This window comes from Lethenteron reissneri, chromosome 29 (genome assembly GCF_015708825.2).
Source record: "Lethenteron reissneri isolate LAM-NWPU_2019-01 chromosome 29, ASM1570882v1, whole genome shotgun sequence".
Taxonomy (NCBI): domain Eukaryota; kingdom Metazoa; phylum Chordata; class Hyperoartia; order Petromyzontiformes; family Petromyzontidae; genus Lethenteron; species Lethenteron reissneri.
The window spans coordinates 1,647,241-1,671,571 of record NC_083807.1 but is presented as its reverse complement, the minus strand read 5'-3'; the positions used below and the strand labels follow the sequence as shown (position 1 = coordinate 1,671,571).

The following is a 24,331-nucleotide window of genomic DNA, read 5'->3' as shown; positions in this document are numbered from 1 at the left end:
TCCCCTATAACCGCGGCCTTAAAACGAAAATTACATAAGCGACGTTTCGGGCATTAGCCCTTCTCACGTTCGCACGTGAACGTCTCCCACCAGGAGAAAGACAGTCTTCTGTATTTATCACACAATGGTGCCCTAAAGAAGAGCCATCTTCCCTGTCTGGAAGACCGCCACCGTTTTTGGAAGAGGTCTTCCACCACTGGAAGTTTGCCAGGGACGACGGTGGTGGAGGCGGTGAGGAGGGGGTAGTAGGGGGGGAGGGGGCAGTAGGGGGGGAGGGGGTAGTAGGGGGGGAGGGGGTAGTAGGGGGGGAGGGGGTAGGGGGTAGTAGGGGGGGAGGGGGTAGTAGGGGGGGAGGGGGCAGTAGGGGGAGGGGCCTCGAGGTCACGTGCGGCGCCGCGAACCAATGGGGAGAGCGCCCGAGCAGCGCGCGCGCCCCTAGAGCCGCCATTGCGCGCGGCCGCCTTCATTTAGCGTGGAGACGCGAGCGAGCCGCGGCGGGGAGAGAGGAGGAGGAGTGGGAGACGCGGCGGGGAGAGAGGAGAGGCCGGAGACGGAGAGACGAGGCGTGGAGGTGGACGCCGAGACGAGGAGAGCGAGGCGTGGAGGAGACGCCGAGACGAGGTGGTGGTGGTGAAGACGAGCGGCCGCCGCGTTTCCCTCAGTCGCTCGCGCCGCCCGAGCCGGGGGGGGGGCACGAGGCTGAGGAGGAGAAGTGTCGACTACTGCTGCTGCTGCGGCTGCGATCGTTTCCACAGCGCCCCCCCCCACACCGCCCACTCCCGAGGAAGCGCGGAGCGAGAGACGCGGCGCTGAAGGATGAGCGCGGCCCGACTCGAGCAGGTGGGGGGGGGGAGAGTGGTGGGGTGTGGGGGGGTAGAGAGTGGGGGGGGGGGTAGAGAGTGGGGGGGGGGGGGTTACAGTGGGGGGGGGTAGAGAGCGGGGGGGGGTAGAGAGCGGGGGGGGGTTACAGTGGGGGGGGGGGGTAGAGAGCGGGGGGGGGTTACAGTGGGGGGGGGGGGGTAGAGAGCGGGGGGGGGGTAGAGAGGGGGGGGTAGAGAGCGGGTAGGGGTAGAGAGCGGGTAGGGGTAGAGAGGGGGGGGTAGAGGGGGGGGGTAGAGAGGGGGGGGTAGAGAGGGGGGGGGTAGAGGGGGGGGGGGGTAGAGAGCGGGGGGGGGGTAGAGAGGGGGGGGGGTAGAGGAGGGGGGGGTAGAGAGGGGGGGGGTAGAGAGGGGGGGGGGGGTAGAGAGGGGGGGGGGGTAGAGAGCGGGGGGGGGGGGGGGGGGTAGAGAGCGGGGGGGGGGGTAGAGAGCGGGGGGGGGGTAGAGAGCGGGGGGGGGGTAGAGAGCGGGGGGGGGGGGGTTAGAGAGGGGGGGGGGTTAGAGCGGGGGGGGGGTGAGTAGAGAGCGGGGGGGGGGTAGAGAGCGGGGGGGGGGGGGTAGAGAGCGGGGGGGGGGGGGTAGAGAGCGGGGGGGGGGGTAGAGAGCGGGGGGGGGGTAGAGAGCGGGGGGGGGGGGGGGGAGGTAGAGAGCGGGGGGGGGGTAGTAGAGAGCGGGGGGGGGGTAGAGAGCGGGGGGGGGGTAGAGGGGTAGAGAGCGGGGGGGGTAGAGGTAGAGAGCGGGGGGGGTAGAGAGGGGGGGGGGGTAGAGAGCGGGGGGGGGGGTAGAGAGCGGGGGGGGGGTAGAGAGCGGGGGGGGGTAGAGAGCGGGGGGGGGTAGAGAGCGGGGGGGGGTTAGAGAGCGGGGGGGGGTAGGGGTAGAGAGCGGGGGGGGGGGGTTAGAGAGCGGGGGGGGGGGGTAGAGAGGGGGGGGGGTAGAGAGCGGGGGGTGGAGAGCGGGGGGGGGTAGAGAGCGGGGGGGGGGGTAGGGGTAGAGAGCGGGGGGGGGTAGAGAGCGGGGGGGGGGGTAGGGGTAGAGAGCGGGGGGGGGGTAGAGAGCGGGGGGGGGTAGAGAGCGGGGGGGGGGGTAGGGGTAGAGAGCGGGTAGGGGTAGAGAGCGGGGGGGGGGGGTAGGGGTAGAGAGCGGGGGGGGGTAGAGAGCGGGGGGGGGTAGAGAGCGGGGGGGGGGTAGGGGTAGAGAGCGGGGGGGTAGAGAGGGGGGGGGGTTAGAGAGCGGGGGTGGGGGGGTTAGAGAGAGCGGGGGGGGGAAAGAGAGCGGGGGGGGTAGAGAGCGGGGGGGGGTAGAGAGTGGGGGGGGGGGGGGTAGCAGGGGGGGGGGGTAGAGAGAGCGGGGGGGGGGGAGAGTGCGCGGGGGGGGGGGTAGAGAGCGCGGGGGGGGGGTAGAGAGCGGGGGGGGGTAGAGAGCGGGGGGGGGTAGAGAGCGGGGGGGGGGGGTAGAGAGCGCGGGGGGGGGGTAGAGAGCGCGGGGGGGGTAGAGTGAGCAGGGGGGGGTAGAGAGCGCGGGGGGGGGTAGAGAGCGCGGGGGGGGGTAGTAGAGAGCGCGGGGGGGTAGAGAGGGGGGGGGTAGAGAGCGGGGGGGGGGGGTAGAGAGCGCGGGGGGGGGGTAGAGAGCGCGGGGGGGGGTAGAGAGCGCGGGGGGGGGTTAGAGAGCGCGGGGGGGGGTAGAGAGGGGGGGGGGTAGAGAGCGGGGGTGGTAGAGAGAGCGGGGGGGGGGTAGAGAGCGCGGGGGGGGTAGAGAGCGGGGGGGGTAGAGAGAGCGGGGGGGGGGGGGTAGAGAGCGGGGGGGGTGGTAGAGAGGGGGGTAGAGAGCGCGGGGGGAGAGACGAGGCCATAAAGGAGGTACTGGCAGGGGGGGGGGTACAGGGTTCGGGTGTTGGGGACTACAAGGTAGTGGTGGGTGCAGGGGTCTAAGTGGTGGGGGGAGGGGGTTTAAGTGTGGGGTGGGTGGAGATGTCTGGAAGCAGAGAAGTAGCTGGGGGCGGTGGGGGTTGGGGGGGGTTAAAGTGGGAGAGGGGGAGCAGGTCCGGGGTAGGGGGGGAGTGGTGAGGGTGGTGGGGGAGACGAGGGGGATATCGGAAGTGAAGTGGGGGGAGATTGGAGAAGGGCAGGGAGGGGGAATGGAGGGGAGTATCACGGTAGGGGGATGATGCATTCGAGGAGGGGGGAGAGGGATGAGGATGTGGGGGTGGGATGGAAGGGACGTGAAGGGACGAGGGAAGAGGGCGGGGGTGGGGGGTGTGAGGAGGAGGAGGATGGGGGTCCTACATTTTGTGTGAGATGGGAGATTTGTGGGGGGGGGGGCACTGGGGAGGAGGTAGATGGAAGAAAGGGAGATGGTGGGTGGGATGGAGAGTAGGGAGGAGAGCGAGGAGGATGGGAGGGGCGGAAGTTGGTAGTATGGGAGATGAGGGGGGGGGGTGCACGTGTAGGATCTGTGTGTGTGTGAAAGGCGGGAGACACGTGGGGTGGAAGCGGGTAATGTCAAAATGAAGGGGGAGGTGAGAAGCGAAAGTTGAGGGAGATGGAGCGGCGATGGAGTGGGAGTAGTTGGAGTGGAGCTTGTGGAGAGAAGGAAAGAGGGAGTGGAGAAGATATTCTTAGGTTTTTTCGGTAAAGTCACGTCGGTAAAACATCAAAATTAATAAAAATAAATAAAATTTATTTATTTTTATTAATTTTGATGTTTATTTATTTTTATTAATTTTGATGTTTTACCGACGTGACTTTACCGAAAAAAAACCTAAGAATATGAATCCTTGCAGTCACGAAAGCTTCAAATCTAGTGGAGAAGATGTTTGAGGCATTGAAGTATTGAGGGTAGGGGGGGAGAAGACGGAATATAGGGTGAGCCACTTGGGAGATGAGGAGGAAGACGAGAGACAGGACGATGGGAGGAGTGGTGAAGACCGAGGGAGATGGAGCCTCAAACACGCGCTCTGTAGCCTGACCACCTCACTGGCACACATCCATTCTCCCAGGCACATCAGCACAGGCGAAATGTGGCCGCTGGTTTCATTACTCATCGCACGACTATCACTCCACCGCTGCGCTGATTGAAAGGACACGGGCAACCTCTCACACTGGCTGGTGTTCAGAGGCGCCGCCAACCAATCACGTCCACTGACGTTTGTCAAAGCGACCTCTTATCAATTTATCGGTGCAGCGAGTCCGGAGGTGTTTGCCGTTGGGGTGAAATCCACACAGATGCTGCCACTGCTAAAGCATCGACTTCAGTTTCACGTGTGTTCCTATGAACGCCCAATGCGTCCCATCCCTTGAGCGGCGGCAAAGGGACGGCGAGAATGACTTGGGCCGAGGAGATGGAGCAATGAAATCGGCTCGTGCCCAGGTGCTAATGTGCGTTGTTGCAGAGCAGGGTCGCGAGAGATGGAGGAGGCGGGTTTGGAGGCCCTTTCGCAGTAGATTGATCACGACTGATAGTGATGATGGTGATACACCCGGACATTGGAGCATATCCCGAGGCCTAAACCTTTACTTAAGCCCTAAAGCCTATCACCAAAAACTGAGCTAGGGAACATATAGTTTAACTCTAGCCTGAACCTGAAACCATAGCCCATAACCATTGAAACCACAAAACCTTTTGACGATAGCTCGAATCCCCTAAACTCTTGCCCATATAACTCGGCTGTAGATTTTTAAACACCCAAGGTGATTTAATTATTGGCTGGAATTGAACTCTCACCCTCGCCTAAATTTTTCATCTCGGGTCATAACATTTGATGCAACAGATTTCCTATGAAAACCATTGGCCGTCACTTTCGTAGTAGATCGATGTGTAAGTCAATAACAGTTGCGGGCAGCATGGTAACGTGGAACAAATCCATTGTCCTGTACTCCTATGCTCCTCCGTCTTCAACTCGTACTGACCAGTTGTGCTGAAGTGTGGTCAAATAACCATGACGACGCAGCACAATATGGGGAGGCCCTCATCCAGCAGTGGATTGACAGAGAGCTATACTGTACACGACAGTCAAAAGGTAAAATATACCGGAAGGGAACTCTATAAAAGTTAGTGGTGAACGATTTGTGATCAGATCTCTGAAAGGTCATGGCATTCACTTTAATAATATCTCGAAGGATGTCAACTTCACCCGATTAAATACACGTCAAAGCTCTTCAATATATATCTCTGAAAGTTGGGCCCCTTTCAATGCAGGCCCTATAATTATCTGAAAAATATCTTTATAGCTCATCGGATTCCTTAAGTATTAACAAATATTCTGATTTTGATATAAGCCACCTGGGCAATGTCCCGTGCCGATTTTGTCTCGCATTGTCTCACGGACTCCATCTGCTCTCCCCCTCTGCCTTTTGCCTCCTTTCCTCTCCCCCGTCTCTCTCCTTGTATCATCTCTCCCTGTCTGTGTCTCTCTCCTTTCCCTGTGCTCCTATCTTCGGGCCCCCTCCGCATCCCTTACCACCACTCCTTTGTCTTTCAAGCGAACGAAAGGACAGGCTGGTAAAGGTAAGAAGATATATACGACTGGCCCGTCCTGTGGTTGTATCCGTGTATCGGTTTGTGAGCACCTATTGAGGCTTGCACGGTGTATGATGGGGCGGGTGGTGGAGTCAGATCAATGTCTACCTCGTGGTGTTTTCACACACTACCAATGTATTGTGTGTTGAACTTCTTTCGCACCGTACGTAGCCAACCGTGCTCATCGGAGGTCGACTTGGAGTAGGCCCCGGACAGATTCGCGACTGATGCTCACCGTGTTAAGGAAATTGAATCAAGGTTGCACTCATACTGTGCACGTATACTACTCTAAAGACAAACATTTACACGTATAGTACACGCATGCTCACATATTCTCGTATACTCACTAGTATACTCGCACAGTCGCAAAGAGACACGCACACTTGTACACGCGCACTCCAACGCGGGGTATTTTTATACCCTGTGTGTATAAATGCACACGTATTTATACATTTAAATGCGTGAGCCGCGAGTGTTCTCGGCTTCCGGTGGTGCTCCCGCACTGCGAGGCGTGGGCGGGTGTGAAGTGTGGCTGTGAATGACGACTCCTTGCACGCTTTGTGTGTGCGTGCAACGTTTCTTCAAGGTCTCCTCAGACCTTGAATGAATACCAAGGGCACTGTAGGATGGGGAAACAAAGGCAGCTGCGCGCGGCATTGGCCCGCACTTCGCGCACTTTGCGCGGTGTGCCGCCTGCCCGTCTGCAACGGGTTCTCGCAAACTGAACTTGCCCCAGCAAGATCGGAAGGCTCGCGGACCCGTGTGTGTGTGTGTGTCTGCGTGGGCTAGGACTGTGTCAATGTGTGTTCGTGTCAGCGTGCGCGTTGTGTGCTCGTGAAGCCTCAGCTGGATGAAGGTCTCTCCACACGCTCTCGGGGTCATGGGTGTTTGTCTTTATTTGCACAACTTGTCACGCTGGGTTTTGTGCAGTGTAGATGGCAGTCCAGAAATACTGTACTCCTATGCTTGCGAGTCTTCGCTCCCTGCCTTCACCTATATCGGTGTTGCGAGTATGTTGTAGGTCTGGAAAGCAGTGTGATCTTATCATTAGTGAGTTCAAGTGCATACAAATCGGGGGACTTTTTGAAAGTAAGATTGTGGTGACGAATGCCCTAAGATGTTTTGAGCATTTGTGTGCTGTCCAGAAGAATCATTGGCCCAAAACGTTGCCTCTTATAGATGTTGCCCCTCCCCACCCCCACTTAAAGCCACAGTCTTATTGACACACGCACTCAAACTTTATTTCAGCTGGTAATGCCAAATTGAACTTTGCAACTCTGCTACAAGGACGACCACAGGCCCCAAGACCCATCTGTCGGCAGTGGTGGCAGCTACGGGGGTCACTGCAGGAAGGGGTGGGCACGTGCAGAATCGGATGTTTATTTATACTGGAGGAATCCGATGAGCTATAAAGCTCTTTTTGATGTCCAGTGAGGGGCACGGGGTAAGAACATTACAACAAGAAACAATGCAAGCACTACCACGAGCAAAAACAACAACATCAACAAATGATTGTTTACAAGAAACTCGCGCCAGAAGTTTCTGCAAACAGGATAAACGATGAATGGCTCGCTTACAAAATAAAACAAACAAAAGACACTTGATGAATGCGCCAAGTTTGTTATTTGTGCACATGTGCTGTAAAGAAGGACTATTGCCCAAAACGTCGCCTATTTCATATATTTACAAGGTTATTGATGAATGTGTTGCTCTGTGTTAAGTGTGCACTGTGTACCACTGCCAACGCAGCACCATAAAACAATTTGGTTAAATAATCGTGTACCCGCTGAATGAAATGCCTGGATGAATATGCATAACCGGCTTATTGAGTGTGGCATGCAGTGCGAGTGGTGAGATATTCACGACATGAGCACAGACGTGATTTATTCAGATTTCGTGTCGTCTTTGTGTTGCCACCTTGTGTGACGGGTGCAGCAGTATAATGTTGAAGGCGTGTGCTGGTGTAAGGTGTTTGTGTGCATTCACTTTGCGTGTCTGTTGCAGCGTGTAACTTTGTAGAGTGTCGAGTGATCCGTGCTCGTGTCGTGTTTGTATATATGAGTGTGTCATTGTGTGTTAGGTGTGTGACACGGGATGTGCTAACATTGGTGTGTTGTAAGTCCGTTTAATTTGTGGTCTGAAAAAATTGCATTTGTGCCCGAGTTCAATCCCAGCCACGGTTAATATCGGTTGCCAAACCGATATCTTAAATAGTCCTGGGCCTCTCCTAGGCTGACTCAGCCTTCACTGCATACCGCATGCAGTGGCAAAAACATCCGTAGTGATGAGATGAAGGCATCTGAGCTTGGCGCTGGTGCTATCATCCCTCGGTGTACCTTTCTGACCTTAATAGGTGCTCTCTAACAACACTTGCCCAAAGAATATGACCATTCGGGGGATCTTTGCCTCGCATACGTGCTGTTATTAAAATTAGAACAGCGACAACAAACAGTTGAATGTCAGTGTTGTGCACTTGCGAATTGAAATCACTATCCACCACTCTCTCCCCCACACCCCTGTCCCCGTTGCCTCGCTCGCAGTTCAAAACGGTTCGATGCACTCCAAGGATACAGTTAATGACGACGACTTTGAAGCTTACCTGACCAATCAGAGCAGCCAGGTGAGACCCCCCCCCCACATCACACATACCCCCCCCACCCATGCTCTTTCCAGCACATATCTCTTACTGTGTTACCACGACCACGTGGAAGTGTCTGGGCCCGCTTAGCAAGACCAGTGGGCTTTGCAGGGGTTTCTATGGCAACCTTGAAATAAAAAAGATAAATTTCCCGCAGTTTTATGTCGATTGTAGCTATCGGCGTCATGCCATCCCCTCCGTCTTGGAGAATGGCCCACGGAAGTGGATATCACAGAGCTCCTCTTCCTTCAAGCGAAACGTTCAAACCGTATCTGATGTTCTAATTGGGTTTTTCCCCTTTTCTGGCAACAAAACTGACACATTTTGCAAGGAATCATGTTAAAATTAACCACAATACTTGCAGTCAAATGCAAACAAAAAACAATATTCTGATAATTTATGCATTGTCCTTGAAACTGATTGGTCCACACCAGAGACGGCTTTTCTTAGAGCCTAGTCTCATAAGGTGTTCGACCAGATGACGCGCCAAAAGGAGAAAAACCCTATTAGTATATTTTGGTACTGGCAAAGGAGGCCTCAGAACGTATCCGATGTTGATTGGTCAGCAGCCGCCATCGTAAGGAACCAGTGGCCGGGATCCTAAAAACTATTAAACTACATTTTTTATTCATTTCACCAGGTAGCCCATTGAGCTATGTAGTTCTTGTTCAGAAGAGACCTGGCCACAATTGATAGCTCAACTAAGTAGCTTATCATCATGTGGAAATTTATAGCAGCCAAATACTCTAAACGCACTTTGATAAAAAAAATTTGAGGGAAAAACCAGAGGACCTGTAGAAAAATCCACGTGACCTATGGGAAGAGAGACACGTAAACTCCAAATATACAAGCGTGAGGGTCAGTATCGAGCCCACGACCTCCTGTATACCAGGCGAGGAAGTTAACATCTCGCCACCGTGGCGCCCCATGGTTAATCAGTCACCAATAGGAGTGGTAAACTGATAATTGATTATTGTGTTTTTTGCATGCGATAATCAATAACGCGGAAAACCCCGAAATTAACAAGCCTGATTAGAGGAATACTTTAGCTCATTCATCCAACCGTCCGTGTGCTCCTCAATTCTACTTAGTAGCTTTTTAAGTGGCTGTTTCGTGACGTCTTTACCGTGGCCATGAATTATTCAGCCGTCTGCTTTTAGCCATTATTTCCCGCTCTCAAGCGCACGTGCAGTTGTCTGATAAATGGCTAGGATAAGAAGCTACTGATGCTGTTAATGTGAAAAAAATATAACATTTCAGAAATTAGCAACTTAATTGCATAGTTCCACGTTGACTGCACGAATCATGTTTCCTGGCCAATGTTATTTTGTCTGTCTGACGAGCATATCACTCTTCTATCGCTACTGTTACGGTTGCTGTTACCACGAACTTCCCTCCGTGTTTCCTCCGCCCCTGCCGAGGTCTCAGCCTACCGGGCTGACTGTTTTGTCTTGTCCGTATTGTGTACAACCACCACTACAGGTCACAACGAACTAAACCCACTCGCGCATCTCAACCAGTCGCGCACCACACTGCAGGTCACCTCACTTCTCTTCCTCCCTCCCACTGCTCCACTGTGGAATCCCCTCCCAGCATTGTCTAATTTTTACCTTAGCCAATTTAAGAAATGGATTGACTTTGTATCTGTTATAATTGTAATGGTGCTTGTTTGTTGCCAGCGCTTGGCATTTCAGGCCTCCTGGGCCAGTGGTCAGCAGCCCTGATATCAAAGTAAAAGAGCTTTTCCATTTGCAAATGAAGCTTCCAGAATTGACATTATTGGGGATGCATGCATCTAATCGTACGCTACTATTTGTGAAATAAGATTAATGTGCAATACGTTGTGAATGCGCCCAAGAGGACAAAACGGAGATGCATATTTACAGGGGGGGCGGTCTTCTCTTAGTGATATTTGTTTGAGAGGCGTGCATTGAATATGTACAACCGTTTTAACAATTCACCGCTGAGAAAGGTCCTCCCAATGTTTTTGTGGCGGTCATTGGAATGAGGTCAGAGTGTGCGTGAAGTGGACGAGTGAGATGAGAGGGGAGAGGTAGGAGAGTGCGTGGAGGGGAGTAGAGTGAGATGAGAGGGGAGAGGTAGGAGAGTGCGTGGAGGGGAGTGGAGTGAGATGAGAGGGGAGAGGTAGGAGAGTGTGTGCAGGGGAGTAGAGTGAGATGAGAGGGGAGAGGTAGGAGAGTGCGTGGAGGGGAGTAGAGTGAGATGAGAGGGGAGAGGTAGGAGAGTGCGTGGAGGGGAGTAGTGCGAGATGAGAGGGGAGAGGTAGGAGAGTGCGTGGAGGGGAGTAGAGTGAGATGAGAGGGGAGAGGTAGGAGAGTGCGTGGAGGGGAGTAGAGCGAGATGAGAGGGGAGAGGTAGGAGAGTGCGTGGAGGGGAGTAGAGTGAGATGAGAGGTAGGAGAGTGCGTGGAGGGGAGTAGAGTGAGATGAGAGGGGAGAGGTAGGAGAGTGCGTGGAGGGGAGTAGAGTGAGATGCTAGGGGAGAGGTAGGAGAGTGCGTGGAGGGGAGTAGCGTGAGATGAGAGGTAGGAGAGTGCGTGGAGGGGAGTAGAGTGAGATGAGAGGGGAGAGGTAGGAGAGTGCGTGGAGGGGGGTAGAGTGAGATGCTAGGGGAGAGGTAGGAGAGTGCGTGGAGGGGAGTAGAGTGAGATGAGAGGGGAGAGGTAGGAGAGTGCGTGGAGGGGAGTAGAGTGAGATGAGAGGGGAGAGGCAGGAGAGTGCGTGGAGGGGAGTAGAGTGAGATGAGAGGGGAGAGATAGGAGAGTGCGTGGAGGGGAGTAGAGTGAGATTAGAGGGGAGAGGTAGGAGAGTGCGTGGAGGGGAGTAGAGTGAGATGAGAGGGGAGAGGTAGGAGAGTGCGTTGGAGGGGAGTAGAGTGAGATGAGAGGGTAGAGGTAGGAGAGTGCGTGGAGGGGAGTAGAGTGAGATGAGAGGGGAGAGGCAGGAGAGTGCGTGGAGGGGAGTAGAGTGAGATGAGAGGGGAGAGGTAGGAGAGTGCGTGGAGGGGAGTAGAGTGAGATGAGAGGGAGAGGTAGGAGAGTGCGTGGAGGGGAGTAGAGTGAGATGAGAGGGGAGAGGTAGGAGAGTGCGTGGAGGGGAGTAGAGTGAGATGAGAGGGGGGAGGTAGGAGAGTGCGTGGAGGGGAGTAGAGTGAGATGAGAGGGGAGAGGTAGGAGAGTGTGTGCAGGGGAGTAGAGTGAGATGAGAGGGGAGAGGTAGGAGAGTGCGTGCAGGGGAGTAGAGTGAGATGAGAGGGGAGAGGTAGGAGAGTGCGTGGAGGGGAGTAGAGTGAGATGAGAGGGGAGAGGTAGGAGAGTGGGTGGAGGGGAGTAGAGTGAGATGAGAGGGGAGAGGTAGGAGAGTGCGTGGAGGGGAGTAGAGTGAGATGAGAGGGGAGAGATAGGCAGAGGCAAGTCCTTGGGGGATCTTGGAGATTATTAGTGCGATCTTGAACTTGATCCGGGATTGGATTGGGAGCCAGTGGAGGGTCTGAGTATTGGAGAAACGCGATCCATTTAGCAGATGCAGGTGATGAGTCTGACAGCGGCAATTATGAATGTCAAAATGAAGATATTGCCGAGACCCAAATACATGCCCAGTGCTCACGATCGGGGCAGTAGAATAATAAACAAAGCCCAATGTCAAATATATATATTTTTAGTACATTAACTCCATTGTTTGCTTCTTAAAAATCGGCTTCATGGTTGCCATGAGCATATAATCATGGGTCGTCGCAGTAGCGAGCTGTCCTCTTGGAAGAAAGGCGTAGGGTGCGAGCGTGGTGGTGCGAGCGTGGCGCTGCGGGCGTGCTCACGTGGGGTCCTCGCGGTGCCAGTACCCTACGGACGGGCTCTTGCAATCCCACAGGCGCCCGTCAATAAGCCATGACTCCAATGTAAAACAGCTGTTATCATCCGCCACACAGACTAACCGTTTGTCCATTTTTTATTATATTCGACGTCCAATTTGCGATGACATTGCACGCTTTCCAACGTTCCGTTAAATTGTTATTTTTTCCAAAATGTGTTATTGCTTTCGCTATCGGTGTCACGTCATTAGATATGACGAACCTATTTGGACCTTTCCCAGAAGAGTGCAAACTTTTGGGGTTTCGAGAATGAGCGACGGAGGCGGAAACCACAGAAGTGCCTCTTCACGGAATTGAAGGGACCTCTGAGGTTCCTTCAATTTTCAGCGCTGGAGTCAAATTTAATGTCGTTGTTTTTTTCTCGTGCTGTCATCGGTTGCCTGGCCTGACACTCATCGACTCCGTGACACTTTTTACCTACGTGACTTTACCGAAAGAACCAAGAGTATGAATCCTTGCAGTCACAAAAGCTTCAAATCTAGAATTTAAGCACCCGGTTTAAATCGCAAGGCGGCCCGCCTGGATTCCAGTTCGATTCTTTGATGTTGAGCAAAAGGGAGACGGCGGTCGGAACCGTGCAAGGGAAGAAGCTTGGCACCGTGAGCCCCCTGGCAACGGGAGCGCCGCCGCCACTGTGAGCCTTGGCACGAGCGCCCGCCCTGTCCGTCACATGGAGGAGGGGTAGTGGGGGGCGGTAAACACGGCTCGGGTTTCGGAGCCGAGCGGTACGGGTCCCGTTTGAGCGGCCACTGCCATCGGCAACCGACTTCCCGGGACGAACTTACTGATTGTGAGGACGTGGAGAGTGAGGACTTGCCGGCAGTGGGGACCTGCTGAGAGTGGCGGACCAACTGAGAGTGGGGGATAGACTGAGAATGGGGACTTACCGACATTAGGATCTTATGGGCAGCTTGCAGTTACTGACAATGGAAACTTACTGACAGCTGTCATCTTGACGATCACTGCTAAGCAGACGGCGCTTGTTTGTTGGTTTTAATACGGTGATAACCAGGGTGGCCTACCGGATTGGAAGTACGAACGTCTGCAACAAGCGGTTGAACGCACTACCACTGGGCTCCTGTCACTACCCCCCCAGATTAGGCGGTTAGCAACCGTGCCCTAGCAATGAGCCACTAAGCGCCGCTATGATTTTTGCTATTAGCTATCTAGCAAATCGGATGGACACAAATCTTTGTTCGCAAGCAAATGATGATAAGCCGTTTCCGACAATTTTTTCTCTTCACTTCTAATTGCCCTCCCCACATTCCGTAATCACAATGGTAGTTACTGCACATGTGTAAAGTGGTGACCTCCATTTCATCAATTTGATCTGTCTCTTACAGTTAACTTGAAAATCGGCTATAATAATAACACCGTGAATATTGTAAGCGTCAATTTTGCAACAGTATCATACGGCACCCCGCGGTTTGCGATCACGGCGGCGAGAAGATTTAAGACTTATTCAGCCAATTAACGACGAGCGTTTATGCAAGTGGCAGATGGGACAGATGGAGATTAGTCCACACTTTTCTCCACCACGTTGCCCTGGCGAGGCAAAGTACGGCACCTCCCCTTGACACCCAACAGGAAGGGGGCTTAACAACATTCGCGCGGCGATCCGCCAACCCTCGCCACCCGCAGTGCTGTGCCTAGCTGCTACCACCGCCGCGAACCCCTCGCCGGATGTTTTGACGTCAGCTGACCTCGGTTTTGCCTTGCTCGCCCCTCCTCCCGTTGCACCCCAGAACAACAGCTACACGGCCATGACCGACCCGTACATGCCCAGCTACTACGGCCCGTCCATGGGCTTCCCGTCGTACTCGCTGAGCGCCGCCGAGGCCGCGTGGTCCACGGGGGGCGACCCTCCCATCCCGTACCTCGCCCACCACTACGGCCAGACGCTCGCCAACGGGGAGGCCCACCACCACTTCCTGCAGCCCGAGCCGGGCTTCCTGGGGCAGGGCGGCCTCGGGGCGCCCGCACCCGCGGGGGCCGCCGGCGGCCTCGGCGCGCACGCCACCTACCTGGGACAGCACGCGCCGGGGCCCTTCGGCTTCTTCCCCGGGGGGCCCGAGTTCGCGGCCTGGGCCGGGGCCGGCGCGGCCGCGCAGGCGGCGCAGGCGGCCGCGGCCACGGGCGGCGCGGGGCGGCCGCCCGGGCGGCAGAGTTCGGCGCAGGCCTCGGCGGCGGCCGTCGGCGCCGCCGTCTACGGCGGCAACGGGGGCGGCAACAGCAGCTGCAGCAGCAGCAGCTGCAGCAGCGGCAGCTACGTGTACCCGCCGAGTTCGCTGGGCGGGGCAGCGATGGACGCCCACGCCACCTTCGCCAACGAGGGCATCAACAAGGCGCCGGGCCCCGTGAGCAGCGTGGAGCAGGGCGTGGCCGGGCTCAAGTTGGATGGCGGCGACGGTAACGGCGGTGGCGGCGGCGACGTCGCCAACAAGACGGTCGGCGCGCCCGTCGTGGGCTCCATGTTTTCCGTGAGCGGCATGACCGTGCCGACCATCCCCGTGCCGGTATCGAACTCGGCGGCGCAGGCTCTGCTGCACCAGCAGCACCGGCAACACCAGCAGCACCAACAGCAACAGCAGGCGGCAGCGATGGCGCAGGCGCAGAAACCCACGTCTTGGGCGGCGATCGCGAGCAAGCCGGCCAAACCGCAGCCCAAACAGCTGAAGGGAAAGGGGGGTTCTGCAGGGGGTGCCGCCACCGGCGCCGCCATGCCCCCTCCGCCCCCCATCAAGCACAACATGGACATCGGCACGTGGGACAACAAGGGGGTTGTGGCCAAGGCAGCGCCACCGGTGTGCGGGCCTGGCGAGGCGCCTGGCCCTCAGCAGCAGCAGCAGCAGCAGTCGGTATCCCCGTCACCGGCGGTGGCTGTTACTTCTGCGGCGCCGGTTATGTCAATTCCGCAGCCGAGCAGCCAGATCCAGTCGCTAGCGCCCGTGCAGGTGTCGATGCAAGCCAATCAGCAGCCGAATAGCCAGCCCGGCAGTTCGCTTCACCAGCAACAGCAGCAGCAACAACAGCAGCAGCAGCAGCAACAACAACAGCAGCATCAGCAGCATCAGCAGCAGCAGTTATATCTTCATCACCAGCAGCAACAGCAGCAACAACATCAGCAGCAGCAGCAGCATCATCACCAGCAGCAGCAGCAGTCGATGCAGCACACAATGCAACAGATGCATAATCAGTTGCAGCAACCAATGCAGCACGGGCAGCTTATGCAGCAGCAGCAGCAGCCCGGGCGCTGGTCCGCACCACGCAGTCGCAACGGAGGCGTGTTCGGAGGCGACATGCTGACGGTCGGCGCCATGAGCTCGGTTGCTCAGCAGCAGCAGCACCTGCAGCAGCAGCAACCTCTACCCCACCTCCCTCACCACCACTCGCTTCCTCACCAGCAGCAACAGCAGCCGCAGCACCACCAGCATCACCAGCAGCAGCAACAGCAGCACCATCAGTTGCACCATCACCACCACACCATGCAGCCTCTGGCACCTCCGCAACAACCGCCACTGCCCATGCCGTCCGGCCCCATAATGCCGGCGTCAGATCCGTCCCCTCCGCCACCACTGCTGCACCACCAGCAGCAGCAGCAGCAGCTGGCACCGGTGGGCCTGGCGCTGTCGGTGGTCGCGGCGACGTCCCTGCCGCCAGAGAGCCACCCGGTGCTGGAGAAGCTGAAGGTGGCCAACAGCTACAACCCGCGCGACTTCGAGTGCAGCCCGCGCAGCGCACGGGCCTTCATCATCAAGAGCTACTCCGAGGACGACGTCCACCGCTCCATCAAGTACTCCATCTGGTGCAGCACCGAGCACGGCAACCGGCGGCTGGACGGCGCCTACCGCGCCATGCAGGGCAAGGGCCCCGTCTACCTCCTCTTCAGCGTCAACGGCAGCGGCCACTTCTGCGGCGTGGCGCAGATGACCTCGCCCGTGGACTACCAGACGTGCGCCGGCGTGTGGTCGCAGGACAAGTGGAAGGGCAAGTTCGAGGTATGCCCCCGTGGGTGCCCTAGTGGTGGGTGTGAGCGGGGAGCGGTGGATTTTTGAATGCCGGCTCGCGGCCAACAACATTTGCGATTTTTCTGAAACGATTCTGAGATTTTTCTAGGTCGAATCGGCCTCAACCGAGTACCTGGTGTGATGTGCAAGCATCGTCATTAGCGAGACAAAGGCGGTCGGGCGTGGTGCTGGCCACCCACCCCCTCGTGTAACATGCCAGCCTTCATAGATTCCTCCAACTTGTCCCAACAGTCTGCTTATGGCTTTCCAGGCGATCTTTGGTGGTGGGTGGTTGGTGGTTTGAGCGGTTGTGGTACGGGTGATCGTGGTGGCGATGGTGTGTAGGTATTGGTGAAGATAGTGGTGAAAGCTGTGGTGGGAGGTACGGATGGTGGTTCTAGTGGTACAGGTAGTGGTGGGCGTGGTGGGTAACCAGAGTACCCGGAGAAAACCATCCTGTGCGAGGGGGCAACACTGAATCCCCGTGGTGGTGCATTCGGATGGAGCTTAATCCACTTGCTGTACTGCCTTCTGGCGAGCCAGGGTATGGCACCTTCGACGCCCACGGGAAGGGAGTCTTGACGACATTTTTGCGAGCCTCCAACCATGGCGTCCACAGTTGCTGGTTTACAGTTCTGCGCCACCTCCGCCCAGCTGTTGTAAGTAAATAAATCTAAATAAAATAATGACTTAAAGCTTTTGTGACTGCAGGAATTCCTACTCTTTGGGTCTTTCGGTAAAGTCACGTAGATAGAAAAATTATAAATAAATAGAATATTCCTGCCTCAGCAGTCCGCCTGCTGTATTTTTTCACCTGAGGACGATTGCTTGTGTTGCGATCGAAAGTCGTGATATTTTTATTTTATTTTTCTATCTACGTCACTTTACCGAAAGACCCAGAGAGTATGTAAATAAAATGGTTATCAATAGCAGTTTACTTCTCAAATATAAAATGACGAGGATTGTGACACCACCCCCGTGTCAATGCATTGCTCGACGGAGAACTCCCCCATGCCGTGTTGGGTCCCGGGGGTTGTTTGACCATACTTCACCGCGCTGGTTGGTGAAGGGAGGGAAGCCTCGGTGCAGTGCTCTGACCACTGCGCCACCTCGGGGTAACCTGCGAGTTTTGAGAGTTTAAATCTCGCGACACGCGCATAGGCTCACGTTTCTAAGAATCGTCGTGTGTTAGTTATTGGTCCAAAATTGTACGGAATTAGTTGGTGTGACCCCCCCCCCCTTCCTCCCCTCGTCACCCTTCAGTCACCAGAGACACCGCCACGAGCAGTGACACAGCGATGGGAGTGGCTTTTTGAAACGCGCCGTCACCGTTCATCAACTCGCCAAACGGGGGAATCGGCGACTCGCCCGCCCGACGTAGCGAATCGTCGCGTTTCTGGGTCGCGATGTAAAGAAAGAATCGACTCCAGTGTGTTTGTTGGCCTTGCGGAGCGTGTGGCGCCCACTTGTGGCCGCAAGGATCACGTGAACCCCTTTGGCGTACGAACCTCGAATAGAGATGCTTTCTCGGTGCCACGTGTCTTTTAGCCGAAGAATCGACATTGATTCATCGATGCATCGTTAATGCACAATCTATGGTGTGGTGCGGAGCGGTGGCACAGCGGTGAGCAACCTAGGCTACGAGAACCTTGACGCTTCAACTCCTCTCCCCCCTCCCTTCCTCCACCATCCCTTCCATCCCCTCCCTACTATCCATCCCTCCCTCCATCCCTTCCCTCCATCATCCCCCCTCTCCCCTCCCTTCCCCCGGGGGGGGTGGGGGGTGGCGGGGTCTCGCAGGTGAAGTGGATCTTCGTGAAGGACGTGCCCAACTCGCAGCTGCGCCACATCCGCCTGGAGAACAACGAGAACAAGCCGGTGACCAACTCTCGCGACACGCAGGAGGTGCCGCTCGACAAGGCACGCCAGGTGCTGCGCGTCATCGCCGCCTTCCGCCACACCACCTCCATCTTCGACGACTTCGCACACTACGAGCGCCGGCAGGAGGAGGAGGAGGGCCAGAAGAAGGTGCGTCATTGTCGTCATCGTCGTCATTGTCATGGTCGTCGTCGGCCCCCACCCCTTTCCGTGAAGCGATACGCAACTTAATTGGCCAGAAAAAAGGCGCGATGGGAAGGCCGATCCGATGCCCTTATCACGATAAGCGCAACGAGCGTTGTTGCCCTTCTTTGGCCAGGGGGTTGGCGGCTGATCACCGCACAAATGTTGCGAAACTCCCCTACCAGTGGGCAGTGAGGAGGTGCCATGCCCTGGCTCGTTAGGTCGAAGGCGGCTCGGCAAAGTCGAGACTAATATCATCTTGTATCGGTGAGTGAGTGTGCTGTGATGACCTCCAAGTGTGAGGCTCCTGCTGGTGGCTCATCACTGCGGTGGTGGATGAGTCGAAACAGTCCGTGTCAGCTAGAACCGAGTCCTCAGCCAAGTTCAACACGAGTTGGATGAATCTTGATTTGAAGCTTTCGTGACTGCAGGAATCCATACTCTGTGGGTCTTTCGGTAAAGTCACATAGGTACCTACGTGACGTACCGGTCAGATGGTTTGCAGCGGTTTCGCCGGAAAGTTCTACTAGGTGGCGCTGTTTGTAATACGTTAGGTCATCGTTTGTTGACTTGAATGCGAGCGAGGGCCTAATCTCGACTGAGATGTTCCATCGAGGGAGAACCCAGACCACAAAGCATCCTCCGATTATTTATAAAAAAATTACAATAATTTGTTATTTACCGGGTAAGGCCTATGGAGCTATATAGCTTTTTTCAGAAGCGACCTGGCCACGTGATAGCTTCACAAAGTGGCTTATGATCACGTGGAAATATATGGCAGCCAAATATTCTAAACACGTGTTTCTAAATGTGGAGGGAAAACCGGAGGACCGAAGAAAAATCCACACGACCACGGGGAGAGAGACAAGCTAACTCCACGTATACAGCAGGCGTCGGGTTTGGGATCGAACCCACTACCTCCTGTATACGAGGCCAGGTAGTCAACATCTCGCTGCCCTTATGCTGTACGCATAAACAAGACGGTTTGAAGCCAAATTCACAAACTTTTAAACATTTTTTTATTATCCGTGGTTATATTTTATCCGGACCACTTGCTCCCCTCATTACCCTGGACACCCTTGCAAACGAGGCGTGCTAATGTGAGAGATTTTCCAGGTGAAATAACTTGAGTAATATCTAGAGTTGAATGTGTTTTTAAAATGCTCTCTTCTCTCCCACCCTCCCTCTGTACCCCCCCCCCCCACAATCCCTCCACAATCCCTCCATCCCACCCCTCCTTGCTGTCATCTCCCTTTTCATCTCTCATTTCCTCTGATTTCTCATCTTCCCTGACCCCCCCCCCCCAACCCTCCTCATCCTCCCCATCTCTCTCTTGTGTTGTCCGTGTTTTGGCAGGATCGACAAATCCGTAACAAATGATGATGGCGGTGGGTTGGAGGTGTCGGGCTTGGGGGGGGTGGCTAGTGATGGGGGGGGGTGATGGGCACGGTGGACCCGAGCGTGTGCCCGGCGCTCGCCCAAGCTTGCCGACGTCGACAGCACGAAGACACCGAACCTCGAGCTTCTCCTGAATGTTGGTTGTCCCTTTTAAAACAAAGCGGCGGCAGCAGCAGAAGAAGCAGCAGCAGCAGAATAAGAATAATGAGAAGAAGAAAAAAAATGAAATGCTTATCCTTGTTTTGTGATTTATCCTTTCGTTGTTGTAATGCCCCCTCCTATCGTTTCCTTTCCTCAATTCTCTCTCCAGCATCGTCATTTATATCGTACGATACTGTAGTCCTAGTGTGAATGTATCGCCTGGCAGAGTTGCATTTTCAACAAGAAGAAAAAAATTGCTTTTTAATTGACCTCCCATTTACAATGCCCATGATATTAACTCAAACGTAGCTGTGATGATGATGATGACGACGACGACAATGATGGTAATCACGGTGATGATTGATGGCGATGGTGATGATGATGATGACGACGGTGTAATTCTTCCCTCCAGCTCTTCGGCTCGTTTCAGAAGATTCTTTAACACAATCGTGAGCTGCGTATTTAATATCTGCCGAGCTTTGCTTGCGTTTCTTCTTTTTTTCAGACAAGATTGGTGGTGCTGGGTGTGGGGGTGGGGGGGATGGAGAGACCAATACTATCAACAGGTCCACTCTTGGAATCATTTTTTTTTGTGTCGAGGGGCGGTGGTGGGCGGGACACGAGGAGGATTGGGGAAGGAGACGATGCGGCGGATACGTTTTTATTGTTTTAACTCAGGGTGCTACTCGCAAAAGCACAGGGATTGTGCAAAGGGGCCCAACGCACTGGTGGCCAGCCCTGCAAACGGCGAAAAAAATATGAAACTCCTCCCGTGAAATCCGCCACCGGCCCCCCACCACCACCACCAGCCCCCTACTTTCCATCATCGCTCGCGAATATTTAAACATCCCGAAGACATCGACAACAAGCAAACCAACAACGGCAAGAGCACCCATCGGTGACGATTATAACGATGATGATGATAAGACTGAGACGAGATGATTGCTCCAAACGTAAAAAGCCATTTTAAAGACTGATTTCTGCCTGAAGACTGATGATTATTGGCGATCGATCGAGAACAGATTTTATCAGAGTTTCCAAGCGAAAGCGTTGCTCGACGCCGGAGGCTGCGTTTTTCTTGTCACCGACTGCCCGAACGCGAATGAACAGAGAGGGGAGGGCTTTTGCTCTCTCCAATCGGACCGGAGCCCCGCGATTGTACAGTACAACTTGGACCCTGTTCATTTTGCCGGAATGAATTTTTCATCAAAAAAAAAGTCTAAAATCATTTATATCTTTTTTGACTGTCTGCCCGTGATTTGGAAGATGATGAGGAAATAGTGAAGTTAATTTTCCTGCCTCTAGGAAGTCATCATTAGCCTTAATAAATGTGGTATTACACCCTGAGCTGGTGTGTGTGTGCTTTGTGTGCTTGTCACATGAATGTCCGATTGTAGTCGTCGCGACTTGCAGAGAAGAGACCGGGGAGACAAAGGCGGGTGGGGTTGTGGTCGCTGGGCACCCACCTACCCCCTCGTGTGCCGTGGCCGGCCGACATAGGTGCTGCTAACTAACGGCACTCGCCCTAATATCTGGAGTCAGCTCTGGCGGATTTAGTTTGTGTCTTTGCCTTGGCAAGCTGTTGCCATGAGGTGGGGTCGCCAAACCAAAATCACAAGCAGAGAGACCGGTTTTTAGAATTCGTTAAAAATCAATATTTCATGAGCCGCAATGCACTGTGGGTGGTCCTTAATAAACGACGTCACGAAGGCAGCTCCTGAAAGAGCCGCAGGTTGCCCGACCCCCTGTGCTCGATGGACACCCTCCACCGGTCCCAGGGTGTCCCTGCAAGTGTAATTTTCACTAAGTTTGCATTCACAAAGGGGGCATGCTAAATCGATGGTTACGTAAGCTTCACGGTGAGTTTCGGATTGACGCATGTTTTATTTTAAGCCAGGAATTTTTTTGTCCTCATCTTCGGATCATTCGTGTCACGTGATGGGTGTTGTTTATGTGTCTGTCTTGTGGGCTGACACGTGACGTCCCTCGACGCCACGTGTCAACATGGAAGCAGAACGGGACGTGACGGAACTTTACCTTTTAAGAATACAGAATCTTCTTATTAGTTCTTTCGGTAAAGTCACGTAGAATGGAAACAATAAAAATAATAAAATAAAACATAATAAAATAATTCTCACGACGTTTCGGCTACAACGCAAGCAGCCGTCTTCAAGTGGCTGCTTGCGTTGTAGCCGAAACGTGAGAATTATTTTATTATTTTTATTGTTTCCATTCTACATGACTTTACCGAAAGAACCAAGAAGATGAATCCCTGCAGTCACGAAAGCTTTAAATCGAAATACAGAATCAATTCGAGATTTGAAGTTTTCGTGACTGCAAGGATCCATACTCTTTGTTTTTTCGGTAAAGTCACGTAGGTGAAAAAATAACTAAATTAAATCACGACGTTTCGGAGGCAACACAAGCTTCCGTCTTCGGGTGGAACCGTCACAGCAAAATTACTGTCACTTAATACAGCAATTTATTTTTAACCTACGTGACTTTACCGAAAAAACCAGAGTATGAATACAGAATAATACATTTTTTCTGACATTTAGCATCAAAGTCTCGTTTCGCGATTTGTTTTCGCACTCTTTAGACGCCGCACATCACGAATGTAAACGTAGCGCTGCGTGAATGAAGCCCTCACAATTGGGGGTGTCACGCCTGCGTTAGGTAATGCTCTTATTGGGCGTTGCGGTGGCGAGATGTCAAATCTCTCGCCGGGTATACGGGAGGTCGTGGGTTTGATCCCGACCCTGACGAAGGCTGCCCATTTGGAGTGTGCGTGTTCTCCCCGCGGTCGCGTGGACTTTTCTCCGAGTTTCGTGCGGTTTATTCCTCCACATTTAGAATCGACATCACGCGTTTTAGGATTTGGCTGCTGTACATTTCCACGCGATGATGATGAGTCACTTCTTTGTGCTGTTATCTGTGGCCAGGTCGCTTCTGAAAAAGAGCTGTGTGGCTCAGTGGGCCTTACCTGGTACAAACATAGTAAATATCCAGAGTGATGCATCACCCCCTTTAACATAGATACATACACGACAGTGGCTTGGAATTGATAATAATATTTTTTATTTATACATCTAAAGCGCCTTTCACCCGCAGGCCAAGGAATACTCACGACTGGGTTTACAGACTCGTTCTCAGTCGGAGGCTGCTTAACACTGGGATGTTTGGCGCAGATAATGTTCGTTTTCAGCGAGGACTTGAAAGTAACGTGTACGTAAGGTTTAGTTTAATTTATACAGTTTGGGTTTCGTCAAACGCGTCTCTCTCCAAACGCCAGGCGGCGCTGTGTACTCGCGCGCTCGTGACTGCCGGCGTTTTGGCACGAAGACAACACGATAAATGAGCAATGAAGTCTCCAACCTCTCCGCGCACGGCATGAAAGCTTTCCTTACACAGCCCTTGGGCCGCACAGCTTTCTTCCTGGCAGTGCACAACTTTCACTCCCGGCGTCGATTCAACTGCAAGGCGAAACACCTCTGAGCGGGAGAGTCGTGCTCACCTTGAATCGATGTTGCATGTGAAATTCCGACGTCGTGGACTCTCCCTCTGTGCACGCTACGGAGCTTACGCGGTTTGCATCGTCCTGCGTTGTTTTTTTTATTGGTGAGATGTTTTCAACCAATAAATGATGAGTGTTTGTATTATATAAATAGGAGGAAACCGGAGCACGCGGAGAAAACCGACGCCTCGCGCGAGGGGGCAACGCTCTATCCCGGTCCAGACGGAATAAACAGTCCACGCCTTGCTGTACCGCCTTCTGCTGGCGAGCCGCAGGGTACAGCACCACCTCGGCATCCACCCACGGGGAGGGAGTTCCACAGCAGCGTCTGTGTGCGGTCCACCAACCCTCGCTGCTGCTGCTGTCGCCACAGTAACGCTGGGCCACAGGAGCCACCACTCACAATAGCCACGAGTGCCCGTCTGGAGAATGTGAATAACAATGAACACGCAGACGATACAACTCCTCACACTATGAGACATCCTTAACCATTGGCAAAATATAGTGATAGGTGTTTACACTTTCAACTGGTACAAAAACTGACACCTTTATATAAGGCATCATGTTTGCAATAACCACAACACAAGCTGTCAAAATGCAAACAAAAATAAACAACTCTGATAATGATAATCATATGCACTTTCCTTGAAGTTGATTGGTCCACACCCGATACAGCTTTTCTTAGAGCCTAGTCTCCATTGGTGTTGGACCAGATGACGCCAAAAGGCGTACAACTCAAAGACAGCGCACTATCAGAGTATTGAGAGCTCAGGGTATGCATTTGCACTATGAGACATCTCCTTTACCAGTGGCAAAATATAGTGATGGGTTTTTACCCTTTCAACTGGTACATATCACAATACAACTCCTGTTTAACACGTATTAAGCTTTTGTGACCAATATCCATAATACAAGTTTTTTGGGTTGGATCGCGTAAATATATAAATGTTGTGTCGTTAAACCCGTCACCAGCCGACAGCCAACTAGTAAGGGTTGTCACGTAGACAGAACGTGATAATTCGTCACTAGTACAGCACTAACCGGTATGTTGGAGAGCCAAGCCACAACATTTACCATCTTAGTACGATGTTTCGCCAGTAATTACAACTAGCATCATCAGGTAACAGCCAGTAATTACAACTAGTGTGAGTGATGGAGAGTGGTGTGAGTGTGAGTGATGTGAGTGGTGTGAGTGATGTGAGTGTGAGTGATGGAGAGTGGTGGTGTGAGTGATGCGAGTGGTGTGAGTGAGTGCTGTGAGTGATGGGAGTGTGAGTGGTGTGAGTGGTGT

General features: G+C 54.0%; 1 protein-coding gene across 2 annotated transcripts; it reads left to right on the top strand.

Annotated features, from left to right (window-relative positions):
- Positions 1–447: 447 nt before the first annotated feature.
- LOC133349125 (YTH domain-containing family protein 1-like) lies at positions 448–20,873 on the top strand. 2 transcript variants are annotated; one of them, XM_061562332.1, is made up of 6 exons: positions 696–840; positions 5,357–5,381; positions 7,934–8,013; positions 13,665–15,917; positions 17,727–17,954; positions 19,344–20,873. In XM_061562332.1, exons 1-6 carry the CDS (start codon positions 817–819, stop codon positions 19,365–19,367), a joined length of 2,634 nt encoding a protein of 877 aa, XP_061418316.1. In that variant the 5' UTR covers positions 696–816; the 3' UTR covers positions 19,368–20,873. The 2 variants fall into 2 exon arrangements, with proteins under 2 accessions (XP_061418317.1, XP_061418316.1); XM_061562333.1 differs by lacking the exon at positions 5,357–5,381 and having other exon boundaries at positions 448–840.
- Positions 20,874–24,331: the final 3,458 nt, after the last annotated feature.

Coding starts and splice junctions, on each gene's coding strand:
- LOC133349125 (XM_061562332.1), top strand. CDS start 817: ATGAGCGCGGCCCGACTCGAGCAG. Junction 5,382..7,933: donor GAAAGGACAGGCTGGTAAAG/GTAAGAAGATAT, acceptor CCTCGCTCGCAG/TTCAAAACGGTTCGATGCAC. Junction 8,014..13,664: donor TGACCAATCAGAGCAGCCAG/GTGAGACCCCCC, acceptor GTTGCACCCCAG/AACAACAGCTACACGGCCAT.